Source organism: Gastrolobium bilobum, unplaced genomic scaffold (assembly GCF_033153095.1).
Source record: "Gastrolobium bilobum isolate Gb01-03AN ecotype WA unplaced genomic scaffold, APGP_CSIRO_Gbil_v1 utg9664, whole genome shotgun sequence".
Classification (NCBI taxonomy): Eukaryota; Viridiplantae; Streptophyta; class Magnoliopsida; order Fabales; family Fabaceae; genus Gastrolobium; species Gastrolobium bilobum.
Window position 1 is genome coordinate 9,094 of NW_026896200.1, and position 21,963 is coordinate 31,056.

Below are 21,963 nucleotides of genomic sequence, written 5' to 3' on the forward strand. Positions count from 1 at the left end.
TAAGCTTTGCTTTGTTCCTTTTGATGTTAGTGTAGAATATGTAGAATATTCTAGATAGTATTTATTGATGTAGTTGGTAGTTGTATATTTAGTTGGTAGTTGTATATTTATTGATGTAGTTGGTGGTTGTATATTTATTAAAGTAGTTGAGGTAGTTGGATGTACTCAATATAAAAAGGACCCATTGGGTCTCTCAATGAATCAAGAAAGTATTATTCAGATAAAACACTTCTTCCACTTCTTCTTTTCTTCATGGTATCAAGAGCTGGTTATATTCCAGTCTCTTCCTCGTTCTGATTTAATTTTAAGTCATTTTCCTATTCCTTTTTTTTCGTTTTAGCCACTGCCCAAGCCAGAATCCTTACCTAGACACCTCCAACCATGAAACCAAGGCCACCATTAGGTTCAGAACAAGATAACTTTTTTCTGGGTACCTGTTGTTAGAAAACCATGGACGTTGAAAATTTTGAAAATTCGTCTTTTCAGAAATTGATGTCTCAACCTGCTGAGGCAACTAGTCATGTTGCTCAAAAAGGTATGGCATTCCATGTTGAACGTAGTAATCGTTGGATCCTTGATTCAGGGGCCTCTGATCACATGACAGGTAATGCAACCTTATTTTTCTCCTATACCCCTTACTATCACCCGTCACGAATAAGAACAGCTGATGGGAATTTCTCCACTATTGCGGGAAAGGGATCCATTAAACTTTCTGAGCATATTATTTTGAACTCAGTACTTCATGTTCCCTCTCTTACTTGTAATCTCATCTCTATTAGCAAACTTACTGCTGAGTTGCATTGTGTTGCTAAGTTCTCTGCAAATGCTTGTATCTTTCAAGAACAGGACTCGGGGATGATGATTGGCAGTGCTAGAGAGGAAGAAGGGCTATACTATTTTACAGATGTTCATTGTGAAAAGAGGATTTTTTCGAACCACTCTCTATGTTTATCAGATGACTGTAATGATGTTTTGTTATGGCATCGTAGGTTGGGACACCCAAATTTTGTTTATCTCCAGAAGTTATTGCCGAACTTATTTATCAATAAAAAGCCAAGTTCCCTTCTTTGTGATATTTGTCAGCTTGCAAAGCACTCTCGTGTCACTTATTCTCCTAAGAAATATCATGAATCTTCTCCCTTTACATTGATTCATAGTGATATTTGGGGACCTGCTCGTGAAAAAAATGTCTCGGGTGCTCGTTGGTTTATTACTTTCATTGATGATCATTCTAGGGTATGTTGGGTATATCTCTTAAAAGATAAGTCTGAGGCAGCATCCACTTTTAAAAACTTTCATGCTATGATTCAAACTCAATTTCAGACTTCTATCAAAATTCTGCGAACAGACAATGGTACTGAATATTTTAATTCAGTTCTTGGAGATTACCTAAACCAGCATGGAATTATTCATCAAAGTTCTTGTCCTAACACCCCTCAACAAAATGGGGTGGCTGAAAGGAAAAATAGACATCTAATTGAAGTTGCTCGAGCTCTTTTATTCACGATGCATGTCCCTAAATATCTGTGGGGGGAAGCCGTCTTGACAGCCTGTTATCTCATTAATCGGATGCCTTCTCGGGTACTAAATTTTCATTCTCCTTTATCCTGTCTTACTAAATCTTTTCCCTCTTTCAGTGCTCTTTCTTCTCTTCCTCCCAAAATATTTGGCTGTGTGGTTTTTGTGCATATTCCTCCACATCAAAGGTCCAAACTTGACCCTAAATCCATCAGATGTGTCTTCATAGGATATTCCCCTAATCAAAAAGGTTATAAGTGTTACTCACCTTCTCTCCGTAAGGTTTTTGTTTCCATGGATGTTACCTTTTATGAGACACAATCCTTTTTTTCCCCGACTTCTCTTCAGGGGGAGTCTATTGGTATTGGTATGGATGAAGATAAGCCTGGGAAACCAAATGATGTTGCTGTCTTACCTTGGCCTTTGGAAACAGGTGGAGTTATTGGGAAGGAAACAGGGGGAGCAACTATACCTGAATCTAATGATCCTCCTTGTGATCCTCCTGGTAAATGGGGAAAATTTTACAGCAGGCGCAAAACACATGAAGATACTCTAGACTGCCAGGATCCTGACTCGAGTCCTTGTTCCAGCAACCCACTTGAATGTACTAGTACAACCAACGTTGATATGCCTATTGCTCTTCGGAAAGGTACTAGATCTTGCACTGCTCATCCTATTTCCCATTATATCTCATATGAAAAGTTGTCTCCAGGTTTTCGTGCTTTCAACACTATGTTAGATAGTACCAGGATACCCAAAAATATCCAAGAAGCACTTGATGACCCAAAATGGAGGAATGCAGTATTAGAAGAAATGGATGCACTTACAAAAAATGGAACATGGGAGTTTGTGACATTACCTAAAGGAAAGAAAACTGTTGGTTGCAAGTGGGTGTTCACAATAAAATTCAATGCAGACAATAGCATCAATAGGTATAAGGCCAGATTAGTTGCTAAGGGATTTACTCAGACTCATGGGATAGATTATCAGGAGACATTTGCTCCTGTTGCCAAACTTAACACTATCCGCGTTCTGCTATCTCTTGCCGCCAACCTTGATTGGCCATTGCAACAGTTAGATGTTAAGAATGCCTTCTTGAATGGTGATCTCCCCAGAGAATGGTTTGGGAAATTTACTCAAGCTGTTAAGGGAAGAGGGTTCACCCAAGCTCAGACTGATCACACTTTATTTTTTAAACACTCCGACAAAGGAAGAATTGCTATTCTGATCGTTTATGTTGATGAGGTCGAGGAATTTTCTTTAAAAAGGGGCACAAAAGGATGATTGAAATCTATACAGATGCAGACTGGGCTGGCTCTGCAATGGACCGAAGATCTACTTCAGGATATTGTACTTATGTCTGGGGAAACCTTGTGACCTGGAGAAGTAAGAAACAAACTGTTGTTGCAAGAAGCAGTGCAGAAGCGGAATTTCGGGCTCTAGCCCATGGTATTTGTGAAGGAATTTGGTTACGAAGGCTTCTGGAGGAGTTGAAGATCTCTTATTCCCTACCTATCAGATTATATTGTGATAATAAGGCTGCTGTCAGCATTGCTCAAAATCCTGTTCATCATGACAGAACAAAACATGTGGAAGTTGATCGTCACTTTATCAAAGAGAAATTAGAAGGCGGTATGCTTGACATATATACCTACCAAGGAACAGACGGCGGATATCCTCACCAAAGGATTACTTAAGCCGACCTTTGAGAATTTGATCAGCAAGTTGGGAATGATCAATATATATCTCCCAACTTGAGGGGGAGTGTAGAATATGTAGAATATTCTAGATAGTATTTATTGATGTAATTGGTAGTTGTATATTTAGTTGGTAGTTGTATATTTATTGATGTAGTTGGTGGTTGTATATTTATTGATGTAGTTGGCGGTTGTATATTTATTAAAGTAGTTGAGGTAGTTGGATGTCCTTAATATAAAAAGGACCCATTGGGTCTCTCAATGAATCAAGAAAGTATTATTTAGATAAAACACTTCTTCCACTTCTTCTTTTCTTTCCATTATGCCTCTTAAAATTCTCTTCTTAACAAATAAATGAACTGCAAGTGTGCAAATGGCAAATCACTTGGATAGTTTGGAGAAGATGCTAGGAGAGTTACAGTGAAAACACTGAAATAGTCAGAAAGATGACATCTTTTATTTTAGGCTTGCAGGGCCATCTGGCTAGGAGTTAGACTGAAGCCATCAATATAACTTCTAGTGCATATCTTTAAAAAACTGAATAATGAAATATCTACTACCATGTAATAACAATTTATAGAGAACTGACTGCAGGATGACAGCATTTATTCTTCATTTTATTGTCTTTTTCTTTATATTGCTTTTGGAGACCATTTTTCTTACATTCTGAAGTAATTGAGAAAGGAACCTGATAGAGACCACAGTAATTCATTTACAACAACTCCAGAAACGTATATTGAAATGGACCAAACAGTACAATGTTCAGCAAAATTATTACAATAACAGAGACAAGTAATCCTAATTACAGCAATGGAAGAACAATAACACAGGGACTCAATTACAACTAAGAAAAGAAGTAAATGCAGAAATGAAAGATAATTCTAGAGCAATTCGAGAGGCGCTAGACTCTCCCAAGTTCCAAGCCTATTCCAAATCCAAGATGATTTCCTTCCTTGCATCCCTCCACTACTTATTTAGCTTTTCCCTCCATTTCTTCCTAACCATTTTCTGTTTCAGTCACACCAAACAACTCATTTGCTGACTCATCCAAATTCCTTAAAGATAGTATCGTATCAATACTCCCCCTCTTTTAAGCACCTTGTCCTCAAGGTGCATGTCAGCCCACACAAAAAAATTCCACCGGTATCCCATTGTTTGAATTGTAAGGACCCACTTATGCAAGAAGCAAAATAGTTCCCACCAAAATCCTGTGCCTCTTCTGCAACTCCAACTGAATTAGGATAATAGACCTGCAACTTGAAGAATGTTTCTTGTGTAAATTTTGGAAACAAGCAAGCTTTATCTAATAGGGCACTGTTTTCAATCAAATCCAAAATATCTTGGTTGTCTTTATGTTCAATATCACTCAAGTTAATCTCTTCTTTCCTTGATTCGTCTTGCCTATCTTGCATACACGCCCATTAAAATGTTGTTGAGGCTTTTCATTTGCAAAATTAAGAAAGAATTATTCAAAACTATTATCCTTAAAGCCCTTGAAATCATGTATATCCAAAACGCCAACTTGCACCTTGTGGTTGATATTTTGCCGAGCAGACTTAATGATCTTATCAATAAGCCAATCAAATAAATGAACATAAACTGCTTTTGTCAAAGCACCCCGGCCAGCAATAGCAATATTACAATCAAGATATTTGTCAATTTTGCCTCCATGGGTTTGTATTGAACGGATACGTGACGTAACTACCTAAAGGTTCAACTCACACCTGAAAAGATTAACAGCCGTTTGCAAATGAAATCTTGATTTCTCATCCCTTATTATTGACGCATAATTCTCTTTTCCATAAGAAAATTCAAAGCTTCTCATATGTAAAACTGCAGCTGAGGTACTACATATGGCTTCCTTATCCTTATGACTTATACTATCAATGTCCATTTCTCTCAACGTCTTCACGTACTCCTTAGCACTATTAACCCCATCTTTTTTTTTTCTGACCCATTGTCGAAATGGTCAATTCTTCTTTTGGTTCAGCCTCGCTTTCATCATTCTTATCCACCATCAACAATTGTCCCACCTTACACTTGTGACTCGGATTCTGTTGCTCCTCACTTTTGAAGCTGTGAGACTCACCACTGTCCACAATCTCCACTACATCTTTCCCCTTTATTTTTTTCCATAGGCACATTGTTTAGCTTGAAGAGAACCCCATGAGGCTTGGCATCGACGACTGAAGCGTCCCCTCCCCTTGTTTCGGATTAGCATTGACCGTGAGCAGCTTCCTAGTTTCATCTTCGACTTTGTCGTCCTTGTCTGCCATCAGGAGCTGCAGCTGCCGGATGCGACAACGGTGGTTCAAGCTACACTTCTCCTCACTCTTGAAACACAAGCCCTTGTTTTGTCGTTCTTGGAGTTTCGCCTGCGTTAGCGGTCGACTGGTAGTCCCTTAACTTTCCGTCGTCTGCTGGTTACCCGCCACCGTCACATGAGATGTGAACCTCTTCAACGCACCCATACCTTTCGAATCAGCAGATTGGGGATTAGGGTTACATTACCAACATTAGTTTGGTAAGTTTGGTCCCCTTTAGCAAATGACCCACCCACCCCACTTCCATTGGGCCGCGTCGTATTTGAGCACAATCCAACTTTCTTGGTCATTGCAGCCCTCGCCCCAAACGATGTCGTCCCAGTAGATCCACACCCTTCTTCCACAGTTGCTAAGTTCCAGCGCTCAATTTTCAGGGACATCTTCATCATGTTCGTTAGCCTCAACGTTGGATTCAGCAGAAGCCCGTCACGGATGCTAACCTTTACGCCATTGAGCCACGCTTCTTTCAATACTTCTTCCGCAAATTTCATGGTTCCAACCACCGCCTCAAATTCACTGCGAAATTCTTCAACAGTCCGCTTTTGTTTCAATGAATATAAAGGTTCATAAGCATTTTCCCTTCTCCTCGAATCACCGCACTTAGCTCCTATGAGACTTCCATGAAAACCCTCTGATTCATTCCCCCTCGGGCCTCTGTCCCTGTGGTTTCGAACATTTCGAAACTCTTCAGATTGGATCTGATTAATTCCAACCTCAAGCTCCCTTAATTGACGGACGATTTCGGCTTGATTAGCATCACTAGCGTCCATCCGACGTACAAGCTCTTCCTGACATTGCTCACTGCTCCGAAGTCTCTCTTCCAATCCTTCAGCCCTGTTTTCCATCTTTCTTTCTTTTCTTTTTTTTTTTTTTTTTTTTTTTTTGATTGGTGTGATTCAAAACCCCCCTAGATCGAAGAGCTCTGATACCAAATTGATAGAGACCAGTAATTCATTTACAACAACAACTCCAGAAATGTATATTGAAATGGACCAACCCGTACAATGTTCTGAAAAACTATTATAATAACATAGACAAGTAATCCTAATTACAGCAATGGAAGAACAATAACATAGGGACTCAATTACAACTAAGAAAAGAAGTAAATGCAGAAAGGAAAGATAGTTCTAGAGCAATTCGAGAGGCGCTAGACTCTCCCAAGTTCCAAGCCTATTCCAGATCCAAGATGATTCCCTTCCTCGCAGCCCTCCACTACTTATTTAGCTTTTCCCTCCATTTCTTCCTAACCATTTTCTGTTTCAGTCACACGAAACAACTCATTTGCTGACTCATCCAAATAGCTTTCCCTAAATGCCCCTTAAAGGTAGTATCGTATTAGAACCTAACCCCTCCCGTTGCTTTGAATTCTATGTGTAATATTCTCGTCAATCTCCCTATCACTTTGTTGAATTTAGTTCGTATCTGAACTCATCAACTAGGATATTATCATCTGGAAAAAAAAATCCATGGAGGTACTGCCTCTTGGATATGTTTACTACCAGGTATGTCCAATACATCGGTAAAAAAGTATGGACACAAAGCAGACCTTTGATACAAGCCTCTTGTTATAGGAAACTCTTTTGTTATGTAATGGCACCAATTATATTTAAGAATAATAACGAAAAATCTCAATGACCTGAGTAATAAGAACAGCAAATGGGTGGTACAATAACGAGACAATTACTTCTATTGATTATAGTAAATTGGGAGTAATCCCTTACAATACTGACAGAAAGCAATATGAGAACATCTCCAACTATACCATTAGAACACAGCCCCTTACAACAAAAGAAGACACGACTATAACGATAATGCCAGAAAATACAAGACTCTCAATGAATAGTTACAGACTTCATGAATTCACTATTCACATTCATCCGCCTTCAAACGTACCAGACACCTCCTACCCACCACTAGACACCAAGTCCAGGTGCTACCTCTCCTAACAAACTCAATAATCCTCCCTCCCTCCTTACACTCTAACCGTCTGTTTATTCGCCACTCACAACAGCTCCCTCGCCCATCTTGCTTTCTCCATTCACAGCGTTCCATGTGGCCTCCCTCGTAACTGATTGCTGCTTGTTGTTTTCTTCATGCGTCTCAATATTTCCTCCCTCAACTGGGCGCATATCATCAGATTGAACCATGTTGATATCTCCATCCATTTGGGCCCAATTCCTGCTTTTATAATATTTATTAAAAGGTTCTAGGGGCCTATCATTATGCCTCCATGAGTTCACGCACTAGTTGTTTCCGGGACTCATATCATTTATAGCTCACATACATGCTATACAAACTCTAGTAGTGCCTTCCACAGGACTTCTTGTGGCACCTTATCATGGACATCTTCTATATAATAAAGACAATGTTCAAGTTTTTTTTGTTTCCTTCTGTATCTTTCCGTCAAACTCTGCAATAGGCATATAACCTCTATGGTTAACCTCCTTGGCATAAAACCAAATTAGTTTTTTGATATTCAAGTCTCTTGCCTGAGCCTACTCTCTATTACTCTTTCCTATAGCTTCATAATAGAGTGCCTTATGAGCTTGGTCCCTCGGCATGCATTTCCAAAAGGATAAATAATATTTGGAAAATAGAGGACATTATAATTTATATCTACTTTGTTCATTCTGCATATCTAAACCCCAATGCTGACCTTTGCCCCAAATTCCTTTACTTTCCTTTGTCCCTTTGAGAACTTTGTTGGGTGACTAGGGATATTTTTGGTGATTTCAGATTTTCGTTTTTAATTAGTAAAAGCTCTCCAAGAATCATTATTTTCATGATACCCTCTAATGTCAGTGCCAGTTCCATTTAATTTATGCATAGGCTGTATGCAGGTTTTGAACTGATTGCAATATGGTCAGAAAAGATGGTTGAGAGTTCTATGGAAATGGCTGAACTGGAAAATGCTTCACCTCATGAAGCTGAGAAGTGGTTGATCTCTCCAAGGTCCACTCCAAATTTGTTTGTTTTTTATCTGTATATTGGAAACCAAAATTCTCATGATGATAGTTACTTTAGGTGCTGCTTATGTTAGTATTGACTATCTGCCGCTCAAAGTATATAATGAATAGTAATCAGGTTCAGTGCCCAGAATTTTATAAATACAACTATCTGGAATTTTCATTTTCTTCAGCATCAAACTAAATGTTTATGTAAAGAACTAATTCAACCCAAAAGTTTAAACTGTTAGGTGAGACTACATTAATAGTTTTTAATCTTATATTTCTCTAACACGCCCTCAAATAAGAGCCCATTAGACTTGAAGGGTAGATAATGCGTAGGCCCCACCAACCTATGCTAAGAAATTTCATAATATTTAATAATTTATTATTAATAGAATGGGGGGTGTTGAGGATTGGACCTGTAGCCACTTGGTCACGGAGGCTCTAATACTATGTAAAAAATTAATTCAATCTAAAAGCTTAAGCTGTTAGGTGAGGTTAGATTAATGATTTTTATATTATATTTCTCTAACAATTTATAACACTTATAATGGTTAGATAGGTTCTACTCCATCTTTTACTTTCCTCTCTTAAAGCATTTCCTTAAGGTCCTTGTATAATTGCTTGATTTAACAAAAGCATTAAGATTTATTTTTTTAATGGTAGTGGCTATCATTGTTGTAAAAATGTAGTGTCGAAACGTACCGTTTCTACGTTTTTATGACTAAAAACGTGTCAAAACGGTAGTTGAAACGGATTTTGGATCAAAACGGTTGAAATGGCGAGTCAACTCGGTAAACTCGGTTGACTCGGCGAGTTTACCGAGTTGACTCAGTTTTTTTTTTTAAAAAAAAAACAGGAGTATTTTTGTCAAATCACGTCATCCCCAACTTAAAACAAAAAAAAACCCTACCGCTCATTCAATGTCGCTTACGCGTTGCTGAGTTCCTGCTTGCTTTTTCCCCCAAAAACAAAAAAAAATCGCTGCTTCTTCAGTTCTCCTTCATCAAGCGAGGTATTCTTCTTCTTGTTTCTTCTTGCTTCTTGCTTCTTCAGAGCACATTCTTCTTCTTGTTTCTTCTTCAGAGCACATACTTCTTCTTTCTTGCTCATTTTTCTTTGCTCCTTTTTTGCTTTCGTACAGTACGGAGTTTTTTTAATAATAGAAGTATTGGTGACATATCCTCTTCAAATCTAACACGCCACCATCCTTTCATACTGATATAGTTGAATATTGAATTTTTATAATTTTTGAATTTTTATTTTTGAATTTTAATACAGATCTAATTTTTTATTTATAATAAAAGAAATATTGAATTTCCTAAAGTATTTGATATTGTTTGAAAGTAGAAATATTTGACCGTGTTTAATTTTTATAAATATTGTTGAAAGTAGAAGTATTTAATTTTAATTCAAATCTAAACAATGTTTTATTATTAAAAATGATCCAAATTTAATTTACACGTATGTTTCACTCTATGTAACCACTGAGAATTTTATTCCAGTAAAGTAATAGGAAGATTTCAATTTTATTGCATGGTGTTGAGCAAAACTAAATCAATATTACTCCAATTTAATAAAATATCACTTTTATACTCACGACACATTTGGTGTTTTGAGATGTTGATATCTTTTATGATTTTATTACCTAGGTGTATTGATTTTAATATGTATTATGATGACTGTGTTTGAACTTAATTTTTATTTCCTTTAGTGTTTGCACTTAAATTTGTGATGACTCATGTATTGGTGTGTATTGGTTATATATATATATGATATATTTTATTTTTTTGGTATGTCGTAAACTCTTACGTTTCGTTTACGTTTCTCGATTTTACGTTTTTGCTTCCCCCTACCGTTTCAGCGTAGACTCTACGTTTTAACAACATTGGTGGCTATAAATAGATTTATTTGTTATTTATTTTAGATGCAATTACTACTAAAACTCATAATCAAAGTTTGATTTATTGTGTTTCTTGAATAATTTACGGAAGTTAAATTTCTATTTATTATTATTTTTATACATCAGCCTTGAAGATTCCAAAGGGAATAAGATTGGATTTACATCCCAGTTACTTCTTTTAGTTGATGCATTGCAAATGTCATTTGAGGCACAATTTATGGAAGATTTTGTCTCAGGTTCGAATTTGCTTTGGTGCATTCTATGGTTTATTTTACTTATTCATGCAGGCTTTATCTTTCATAGAATGCTATTTAATTTTGGATATGGTTCAACATTTTCCCCTCTTCTGGCTTGTAGCAGTTGAAAATCCAGGTTCTGATAATTTGAAATCCTCAATGGTTATGCCCCCACCAACAGTTAGAGACCGTGTGCTGAAAGAACTGTTTATTGAGGGTACTTAGCTCTTCTGCCTCCTAAATTGTGTCTTTCATTTTTTGGTTGTATATCTTGTACTCAAACTGTTGGCAGTTTATTATCCATTAGATTCTGAATCTACACCCATACTATGGTCATTAAGTCTGGCAAAGGAGCAAGTTATCAGTAACTTTGGGGCACAAAAGGGTGAAGAAAGGGCCTCCAGTGTGATTTTTATTTTATTTTTCATTTTCTAATTTGAAACTAGTTATTCTTGGATAGTGAGAAAATAGCATTGCATGAAGACCTCTATGAATTGATGAAACAATTGATATATGCATCGATAGACATTATTCAGTGGGTGATTCGTTATTTCTTTCGATTAAAATGATGTAAAAGTAATTTAAGTGGCTGGGAGTCTCCTTATCTCACATCCAAATCATAATAAACAGGGGAGCATTTCCATCCATTGAAAGATTTTTATTTTTCCTTTTTTTATTCTCTCTTTTATTTATTACATCTAAAACTTATTATTCTTTGCTTTTTACTGCTCTCACACTGAATAATTTCAAGTATCCTTGGGGTTCCTTGCAAGGCATGCTGGTATATTTGCTTGTGAAAACTCGATGTTGATACTTTTTACACTATTTTCTATAATCAGTGTTGTAATGTCTGCAGGTGTACAATTCTCAGATTTTGCTGATGGCAGATATAAGATTTCTCGGGCTGTAAAAGGCGCACCCCTTGAATCTCTTTTTGCGCAATTTTGTTTACATTCTCTTTGGTTTGGCAACTGCAATATACGTGGTATGTACCAAAAGTAATTTGGGTTTGTTTGTTGCATAACTATAATAAAGAGATCAGCAACAAATTGATCTCCTACGGGTGATTTGAAATTTGTATCACTTGATTTTGGTCTCTGTTAGCTATTGCTGTGCTATGGTTAGAGTTTGTTCGAGAGGTTAGATGGTATTGGGAAGAGTCACAACTATTACCCCGGATGCCAGCTAATGGATCAATTGACCTTTCTACATGTTTGATTTATCAGAAACTCCAGATGGTAATTTATATTTATCTTTAAAGGATCTTATGTGAAATCTAATCATTGTGTGCTTGTTTGCTTTATATATGTTAGACAAATTTTTTTGTTAAATGCTGATTTTTGTTTTTTGTTTTCTAGAAAATTCTTAACTCAAGCTTTAAAAAAAATATTCTTAACTCACTTTTCCTTTCAGTTCGGAGAGATTTGTTCTCTTAGTGTCATTGATTAGAATGTTGATTGCAAAAATACATTTGTTGATAATTTTGATATGTACTTCTCCAACCATAATACAGACCCATCACAGGGTATGTGGCTGAATTACATTCCTGGTTCTACCCCTGGATAAGTTATAAGAATGAAATAGAAATATTTCAGCAAGCTTGGATGCTTTGGTCTTTATTATGTTGTAGAGTACTTAGTGACAAGGTTAAGAGGTGATGCAATTTTCTGCTTTGCATTCAGCTTGCAATATGCATTGAGAAAAAGTGTCAGCTGAATGAAGATTATCAAGATTGTATTGGAACTGTGGATCATATGGACTCCATGACTGAGGTCATAAATCTCTTTTCCTCTTTTTAATTGTTAGATTGATTGTTGCATCACTGTAGTTACTTTTTTTATAGCATGTTTTGCATTGTGAGTGTATATTGATCTTAATTGAATTGCAGGAAGAAAGTGTAGTTGGGGATGACTTGCTCAATGTGCAGACACCCAATGAGGATTTTTCTGGGAAAGTTGACAGGTGAACTTAGCAAGTGAGAGCCTGCTCGGTTATTATCATCTAAATCAAGTTACTTAATGCTTATTAGATAACAACACATTCCCTTATAGCTGTTTTCTCTATTTTTATGTCACCAATCACCTCCGATCTTAGCTAAATTAAATTTTTCACTAAATTTATATATGTGCATATCCATATTTAATAAATTAATTTGTTTATAGGTAAATAAGGTTAAGCAAGGGGGATCCTTTTTGCCTTTTTCTTGTTTGCTTTTGGTGGTTGTTTTCTTGGGCTTTTTATTTTAACAGAGGGACAGAGAGGGGTTTAGTTTGGATTTATTGCATATGAGAATGTTTTGTGATCTTGTCAGATGATCCACAAAAAGTGAGTAGCTGTAATTATTGTAGTTCATTGTGCTTATCTATTTGGCTGGCATAGATGGGTGAGAAATTCAGTAGCCTTGAAGTGCTCCTTTGGGAAAGGAGGGACCGAGGGAGGATATCTGTGGCTTAAAAAAATCCAGTGATTCAGAAACTATCATCATTTTATCCTGTAACCAATTGGTGTAGGTTAACTGATAGTTGACAGACAATTGAGTGATTTCCTTTTATTTTGATTCTGATCATAGTAACAAAAATCTATTAAGTAGCTTAAACTTAATTTTGTGTGCCTTAAGTGTTATGTGGGTTTTGGGATTTTGTTGTCCAATTATATTGCTCGTGTGTTAGGGTTAGGGTTACGATTTAGGTTGTAGTATTTTTCTGTTAAAGTCTCACTGACTTACTCCCGTTTGCATGAATATATTGATCAAGAGTTTACTATCTGTTGAGATATATAGTTCCACATTGGTTGTATGAGCAACTAATGTGGAGTTTATAAGGTCTTGGGCACTCTCACCCTTTGAGCTAACTTTTGGGGTGATGTATCCCAAGGTTCTTTACACTATCTAAAACTAAAGCACAATGAATGGAACTCAAACGTCGAAGTTGAATGTTGCACACTGTGCACAAGCAATATATTGGACTCTCTCTGTGTGTGTGTGTGTGTGTGTTTTTCAGTTATATGATTTATCTCTCTGGTCTCCATTGAGGTAAACAATTGGTGGTGATGACATATTCTTTATGTCAGTAGGAATTATGACCCATGGCCATGGAGACTCCGTTTACCTACAGTTTTTCCTCTTTTAATCATCTTATAGCTATGCTTGATGATCCCCCCTCTTTCACTTAATATTTTTCGAAATTTACTTTTTACAGAAACCTCAAAAAAATTCTAGTGAAACTTCTGAATATAATTATGCTTCTTAGCTCCCATACTTCTGTTCAACTTTTAACAAATTTGGACTAGCAGACTGTCAGATATGTTACCTGAAACATTAGGCTTTGGTTCTTTGGTACACCATAGAATCAAAATGATCTATTGCAGGTGTGCAGACCACATGAGGCATTAACTCTTAATATGCTTCTTATGTCCTTTGCTAAATTTGATGCTAAAAATCATTTTATATCCCTTTTCACTTATCTGTTGTGCTTGTCCACTGTTAGCAGCAAGCCTGAAGATGCGGGCCTGTTTAATGAAAAAAAATCTTCAGACTTCACCAGGAGAGGTTCAGCTGGTATTGTTGATTCTATGATGCTTCTCAAGTCATATCAGAGTATGCATGCCCCATACACACAGGTTTCTCCAACACCCAGGCACCATTTGGCATTGTCATGACATAGTACAATTTCACCACTTCACCAATTTTGAAGTATATAATGTTTTTGATCTTGTTTGCTTTTATACAGGAAGCACCACTAATGACTGAAGACATGCATGAGGAGCGGCTTCAGGCTGTTGAAGCCTTTAGTGATTCATTTGTAAGCTCAAACTCATATGCAATGCATATAATAATAATCAGGACTATAAAAGCTTGGAGACTTGGACCACATAGACCTCTCATACATACATACAATTTGTGTGTGTTTACATCGAACAGTTAATTAGGTTAAATGTAAGGATATGATTAGTGTTAAAGTGGTATAGGTTCAGGAGCATAGCCTCTTTAGTTGTCAACCAACTTGAGCCTGTCTATTGACACAGGCACTAGTGCACTGTAAAGGTGGTCTGAATTATCTGTGCCTGTGATGCAGTAGCCTCCCAATTGCTTGGTGTATAATGACTTTACAGACTTGAGTAGTCTGACCACTAGTTAATATTTTTGAATTGATAATGCTGTAATCACAAGTTTACAGCATTGTTGCTGTGAAAGAAGCATTGCTTTACTTGGAAAAGGAAGATGTCTATTGTTCCTTATCTTTGAATGCGATATGTTCATTTGATCCCCATTTTTTTTTCACCAATCGTAAAGTTTTCATATACCTGCATATACATTTGCTTTCTTAATTAACCACCATTGTCAGTGATAGGTGGATCTGTTAATTGTTGTGGCTGATTTGTAGCTCTTTTACTTTTGGTAGAAAGACAGGTTACTGTACCATGGATTAAAAATTGTGTTATATACTATGTGACGTGATAAGTGGATAATTTCTTTGGATAATTCAAACCTCTTTCAGGTGGTTGACAATATAAAATGAAGAGACTAAGCTGTGGAATTTCTTATGCACCGTTATACATGCTATTATTTTTGTATTTGGTTCCCTTAGTTTCACTTTATGAGGACTTTAGGAAACAAACATAGACGTAATAAATTGAAGTATGAAATATAGAAACAATGTTGTGATTTGTGACTAAATAGCCTTGAACTTTTCGTAGCTTCATTCTCATTTCAATTCGGTTAATTGATGCATATTTTGCTTGCAGTTCTATTACTCAAACAAAACACACTTTAGGATTGATCTATATTCCATTTCGTATATTACTTTGTTACTTAGCGTTGCCTATTATTTATTTATTTTTTGCAGAATTTTTCTGCTCAGCTGGAAAGGGATATATTAACTTCAGGTAATAGCATATAATGTTTTGTAATAACACTGGATAATTACTAATCATGTCTCAAGATTTTTTTCCCCTGAGAAAATTTTGTCAACACTTGTTTCTGGAAGCAGACGTTTGAGATGTTAAAAACTAATCTAAATGTATATACTCACATTTTCAAAATGCTCATGATTGGTGTAATATTTTATGTACGAACACCACTAGCTAAATGGGATGAGATTTTCATCAATTTAATTTATGAATCGTGAGTAAATGTTTACCACACCATATTGGGGAATTAGTAAAAAAAAGTTGACATTTGATAATTGTTTCTATTGTCAACAATATATTGTTTGTTAATTTTTGTAAATAAACTGACAAACTACAAATTTGTTTTCAAATGTAAGAAATTTTACAGGCATGATCTACGTAATGAAACCTCTAATCCAAAAGTGAACTTAGATTTGTATAAAAAACCTGTGGAATGGTGCAACATTAATTTAGTTTTTTGATAGTGTCAATGGATTCTGATCCACATGGAACATGTACATAATGAACTTTTATTTTCATTTTTCCTTCATAGTTAATAGTGCATGCAAAGATTCTTCAATATCGTAAGACATGTGACAGACCAATAATGGTTTTGATGCTATTAGATATGTCAGCATTTAAAGCAGCGAATCCAGATGCTATTTTTGAAGATTTTATTCGATGGCATTCACCTCGGGATTGGGAAGAGGATGATGACCCTGAGGGAAGTGGATCATCACAATCATGTGGTTTTGACATTAAGAAGTCAAAAGATAGTTGGCCTCCACGAGGGCGGCTTTCTAAGAGAATGTCTGAAAATGGAAATTTATGGAGAAAGATATGGAATAGCACACCTGCTCTTCCGGCTTCCGAACAGAAGCCTCTTCTCGATCCAAATAGAGAAGGAGAAAAAGTGAGTATTTTTCAAGAAACTTAATTTTTTCTTGTTTTTGTTATTGTTATTGTGAAACAGATTGTTATGGCCTCTGGGAAATTTATACTAGAATAGCATGATTTGTTATTTGGTTTGTCATGTTGATTGGACAGTTGAACCATTAAAACTTTGTAGCAATTTCTTCAATTTTCATTTTAGATGGATCCTATAGGTGGATCTTAATGATAATAGGAGGCTGTGCCCATGCAGTTTCTAGAATTTATCTTGAGTTAGCAGTAATCATCTTCACTTTCTTGTTGGTGATATGAATTTGACCCGTGTTTGCTAATAGCAAGGAGAATGGTGTTAAATAGGACGAAATGCATCCACATGAAAATGTTAAATTAGCTCTGATAAAGATTTTATTGATAATCAATGAGTCACAGAATTTTCGAAGAAATTAACAATATTGTGAATGTGAATAATTTTATTGATGAATTCCTCTCCTTAGCGAATAGATGAGAATTTCCTGATGAGTGAGGTAGAAACTCACTACTCTCCTAACCTCCAGATAATTCCTAGTCTTTGGCCTTGCTTCTCTTCTTACTAACTATCTAATTGCCCTACTTGTATTCTGTTAGGTTCCAGTCACAATGGAGAAGAATTTTAAGAGAAAGAGAAATGATGGATGTATTAATAAGACTGATTTCCATAAGAAAACCAGGAAAATGTACAAACAACGATGGACATATAGAAAATTACAGGGAAAATGATTACACAAGATTGAGAATACAGAAAAACAAACCATTAGCATTCGAGAGGCTGCTTTCTTTCCCAAAAGTCCCAAATCCAATTCTCAGAAAATACCTGCATTTCGTATCATTCCTATTCTCCTATATATGCTAAAATTGCAACCGTAAAGATTCCTCTCAAACACTAGTTAGTTATCCAGGTCAGCGAAAGGGGAAGCCAATCCTCTACAATACTCTCCTAACTCTGGCCTTGCTTCTCATCTTACTATCTAATTACCCTATATGTATTCGCTTAGCCCGATCTATAATCCCAATGACCTAACTAACTCATTCTGTTGGAATTTCCCTAACTACCCTTGTTAACCCTCTCTGGTTGGGAATAACTAGGCCTAACCGACAGAATGGCCCACATGATTTCGTAAATAGGGAGTTTAAATATGATTATCCATTGAGGTACAATAAGCTTGAAATGTAAGTCAATTTGATTTAGTGATCTCAATCCTAAAGCCAGGCTGATAGGAGGAGAAAACCTCAACTTTAATATGGAGTTCCGTGTTTGAGACCTACCCAGTCAATTTGGGGCTCATGCTCCTTTGTCATTTCTGTCAGTTAGATTGAGCGGCCATCAACATCGGGAGGACAAACTAAGCTCCATTGCCACTTTGATCTAAAGAGCCCACTCCTAAAAGCGAAGTCGATAAAGAGCCAAGGGATGCCTGTCCGCTCTAAATGGGAGTTCCGTGTCTTACTCAGTCTTGCAAAAGTTTGAACTATCAATGCAAGTGGGAAAAAAATGCTCCGAACATTTATTTTTGTACAGTGTTTGATGAGTACTAGTTTCCAAGTCCTTTGCATATATGGCTTCTCTTTGGGTTCTTCAAAAGGTCTGAACAGAAAGCAAGAACGTTCAACAATTTTTCTTGGCTTTGTATTTAGTATTCGTATTTGGGGTTAGATATTACTTACTATGGTCTTTGGGTAAGGGGCAATGACATCTTTTTCTGGTAGTTTTTTTGACAGAAGGTAATAGGATTAGAATGCTTACTTTTGGACCAACAAACATATACAATGCATGCATAACAAGGGTTAGGTGCGGTGGTTAGTGAGCTGCACACTAGGGAGAGGTCTAACCCAAGAGAAGGCCAGTGTTGGCGGCATTGCTTGAGGGGTTAGTCTCACAGCAATGTCTGTGGGAATACTCTAGTCAAAGGCTTAAAATAATACATAATGCATGATGTTTATCTGATTTCATGGAGCATTGCAATCAAAGTTGATAGGGTTGATCCATATTTATATGAGAAGATTTGCTTTGGAATGCAATCCTACTCAGCTAATTGAGGGGTTTCCGAATAGATAAGCTGAGGGCCATGCATGAAAGACGTAAAAGCTTAAGTTATTATAGCTCACTTGTAACATGTTCTTGTGATCAAATCATCAAAGTAATATTTATATTGTCATATTAAATTGCTACTGCATATTTGTGTGGAAAGGAAAAAGATTACTCGTAGGTATTTGGATTGCTTGAGATATGCTGCTTCTCTTGTTAACTAGTCTAATTTTTATATTCTCAATTTTCCAGGTTCTTCATTATCTTGAAACTTTACAACCACATGCATTAGTTGAGCAAATGGTGTGTACTGCCTTCAGAGCAGCAGCCGACACTTTAAGTCAGACTAGTTACGGAGAACTGAAACCGATGGTGACTGAGATGCAGCAACTTTACCGTACCATGGCATCTGCTTTGAGGCCTTTGCAAGGTATCTATTTATTAATTTTTCTCTTCTGTGTAAAAGAACAATTTTTAACTCATTTCCATTTTGTTGCAGTAAATCGCTTGTCTGCAGACAGTGAGACTATTGAAGACTTAAGACGATTGAGTGTTGTTTTTGAACGTGTAGAGAATTTAGTGACTCTTGCAGCTTCTCTTCATCGCAAGCTTTTACGAGCACCACGCCTATCCAGAGAAATTTTCAGTGATTACTACGACTTTTATTTTCCAACAAAGGGAACAGGCTTGACAGAGCAAATTGTCGAGAAGGTGAAATGCTTATATGCCTTGAAATATCTTGTTAATTTGGGTAATGTTCCACCGAAAGTCTTCCTAAGCATTGAACTGACATGTATTTCCTATATCTTTTCTTGTATTCTTGCATAGGAGTTTGACAAGAAACAAGAAGTAAGGGACCATGAGAGGGAAGTGTTGTCAAATATGTTTGTTCCTCCCACCGCTAACCAGTCTTGGAGAAAGGTTTTAAGCATGGGCAATCTTCTCAATGGTCATGAACCAATCCTCAGGGAGATTATTTTTTCGCTGCGTGATAGAGTGGATGGTAATCACTACGCAGCTCGTAGTGGTAGTGTTTCTCAACAAGAAATTGAAACTTACAGAATGTATATATGTGGAACATCTAATGACCTACGGGTAGCACTTTCTGTTGTTTCGTGTGATTAATGTTATGGTGTTTGTTGGTTACAATTATGTTCTTTAAGAATCAGTCACTGTTCCATGGGTTGCATCTGGTTCCCTAATTAAAGGGTTAGCTAACCCTTTTCCCAAAAAAGGGGAAGAGGTTGGATGAATTATAAAAGAGAGGGATCCGAGTGCAATTAGGAGAGAGAGAGAGCTCGTGTCAAATTTTGAATTTTATCTGTTGATTTTCGTCAATTTATCATTTATTGAAAATTAAAAATTAATTAATAAGTTTGATTTTTAATAAATAATAACCGTTGATTGGTGGAAATCAATGGTTAAGATTTATTGTCAAATTTTAAAGTTTGATATCGGCGTAAAGGATCTTTCTCATAAATTTCAAAATTTGAACCCAAATTAATATTTGTTATACCTAAACTGAAAGGTTCTTTCTATTACTAAAGAGTAATTTGGGTTATATGTTGCCGTTATTTGTATAAAATTATCTTATTGACATAAAAGGCATTTGATATTCTTCATTTCATAATGAGATAGATTATTCTATCTATTTTTTTTTTTTGTCTACTTTTACTTACCGTCTCTCAACACTGTTAGATCAGAATTTCAATTACATTTTTCATTTCTCTTTTCTATTGAGATTATGATCTAATGGTGTTGAAGGTGGTAGACAAAGGTAGACAGAAAAAATAGTAAATAGAATAACCTATCCCTTTAATAATTAGAAAGATGATTAAGAATATTTGTTAAGAGGATTCAGAATTATTTAATGAAATAATTGCATAAATTACAACATCTCACGTCAGCTTGATCCAAATTCGGGTAAATTGTTTAATGAAATAATTGCATAAATTACAACATCTCACCTTCAGTTTGATCCAAATTCGGCTAAATGTGAATTGACTTGTAGCGAGTTAATTATAATGGAAAAAGTGTTTATCCTTTTAAATGACACAACTTATATCTTTTTACTCTCACAAAAGAGGTGTGACCCATATCTTTATTTTTTTATCAACTGTCTCTCCTCCTTTATCTATCTCTTTCTCCCTCTTAAAATGACACAACTTTACATCATATAAAATGACACACTTTTCTCGATTCGAGTTATGAATTGTTGGCTAATTTTACTTTATGTGAAATGTGGACTATTTGAACTGGTTTATTAGTCTATTTCTTTTTTTGTTATTTATATAATTAGATCTTAAATAATCTATTTCATTAATTTATATTAAAAATTTTAATCAATTTACATTAGAATATTTAAAATTAATTATTACTTAAAAAGATAAATTTAATTTTTTTGATTAATAAAAAAAGAAATTTAATAATTATAATATTTTAAAGGAGTGTTGTACTTATCTAGTAAGTTTACCATTTCTTATTATCTTGTTAGTGAGAGAGATAATGAGGGAAGTGGTTGAAAAGAGAAAAAAAAATTGTATCAAATAATATTCGTAGATTTAATTTTATCCGATAGTTATAAAAGAGATAATAAGAGATGATAAATTCATTTGGTAGTAAATATAACCTCTCCCAATATTTTATTATGACATTTTTTAGACCAGGTCAATAATTTATTACTAAGTGAAAAGATATAACTTAATCTTTTATATATATATATATATATATATATATATATATATATATATATATAGGGAAATGATATTGTGACAACCAAGTTGTGTTACTACTAAGTGACTACCAATCAATCTCACCGTTAGATTGATTATGTTGATCCAACGGTTATATTTATTTACTACCAAGTTGTGTTTCTGCAGTTACTGCAGATAAGTTATCTGCAATTTTCCCAAAATGACGTCGTTTTGGTATTGAAATCTTGAAAAATTATAAATATAAAGACTATTGTAACCCTGAAATGAATTAAAATTACAAAAACACCATGATTTCCGTCCCAAAACGACGTCGTATTGAGCTTACTGCAGATAACTTATATGCAGTAACTGCAGAAAAAGCGAACCCATATATATATATATATATATATATATATATATATATCCAGATAGTGTTTCCCTAAATTTTGATATTTGAAATATCTTTGTTTTCTGAACTAAAGTATTCCTAAAGTATATTATCATTAGAGAAGTCATACAATAATGTAATTAATTTCACATAAATACCTATGGAAATACTTAGGTCAAAAACCAAAAGGTTCCGAACATCATAATTTTATACTGATAAATTACGAAATCAAAATCACTTAGTTTATGATTAGTAAATGAAATTTGAGGTTTGGACGCGCTTAAAAGAACCTGGGACGTAATTCCGGGCGCGGCCTTAGATGTTACATTATTGGTTCTCATCCTTCAGAGACTACGAGTATGTGAATTAAATATTTCTAAAGAAATATAAAAACTCTTGTTGACATGCAAATGACG

The 21,963-nt window shown here is 35.5% G+C and overlaps 1 protein-coding gene across 1 annotated transcript; it reads left to right on the forward strand.

Moving 5' to 3' along the window:
- The first annotated feature begins 8,383 nt into the window (after positions 1 to 8,383).
- LOC133298227 (uncharacterized) lies at positions 8,384 to 19,641 on the forward strand. The gene is made up of 14 exons (XM_061497481.1): positions 8,384 to 8,491; positions 10,517 to 10,626; positions 10,748 to 10,843; positions 11,483 to 11,611; positions 11,731 to 11,864; positions 12,309 to 12,398; positions 12,515 to 12,588; positions 14,112 to 14,244; positions 14,355 to 14,426; positions 15,471 to 15,510; positions 16,140 to 16,426; positions 18,719 to 18,896; positions 18,966 to 19,177; positions 19,295 to 19,641. Exons 1-14 carry the CDS (start codon positions 8,412 to 8,414, stop codon positions 19,589 to 19,591), a joined length of 1,932 nt encoding a protein of 643 aa, XP_061353465.1. The 5' UTR covers positions 8,384 to 8,411; the 3' UTR covers positions 19,592 to 19,641.
- The last annotated feature ends 2,322 nt before the right edge of the window (positions 19,642 to 21,963 follow it).

Excerpts from the sequence above, each read along its gene's own strand:
- LOC133298227 (XM_061497481.1), top strand. The coding sequence starts at position 8,412 with ATGGTTGAGAGTTCTATGGAAATGGCTGAACTGGAAAATGCTTCACCT. Across the intron at positions 11,865-12,308 it reads TTTATCAGAAACTCCAGATG|CTTGCAATATGCATTGAGAA; the intron begins GTAATTTATATT and ends CTTTGCATTCAG. Across the intron at positions 16,427-18,718 it reads CAAATAGAGAAGGAGAAAAA|GTTCTTCATTATCTTGAAAC; the intron begins GTGAGTATTTTT and ends TCAATTTTCCAG.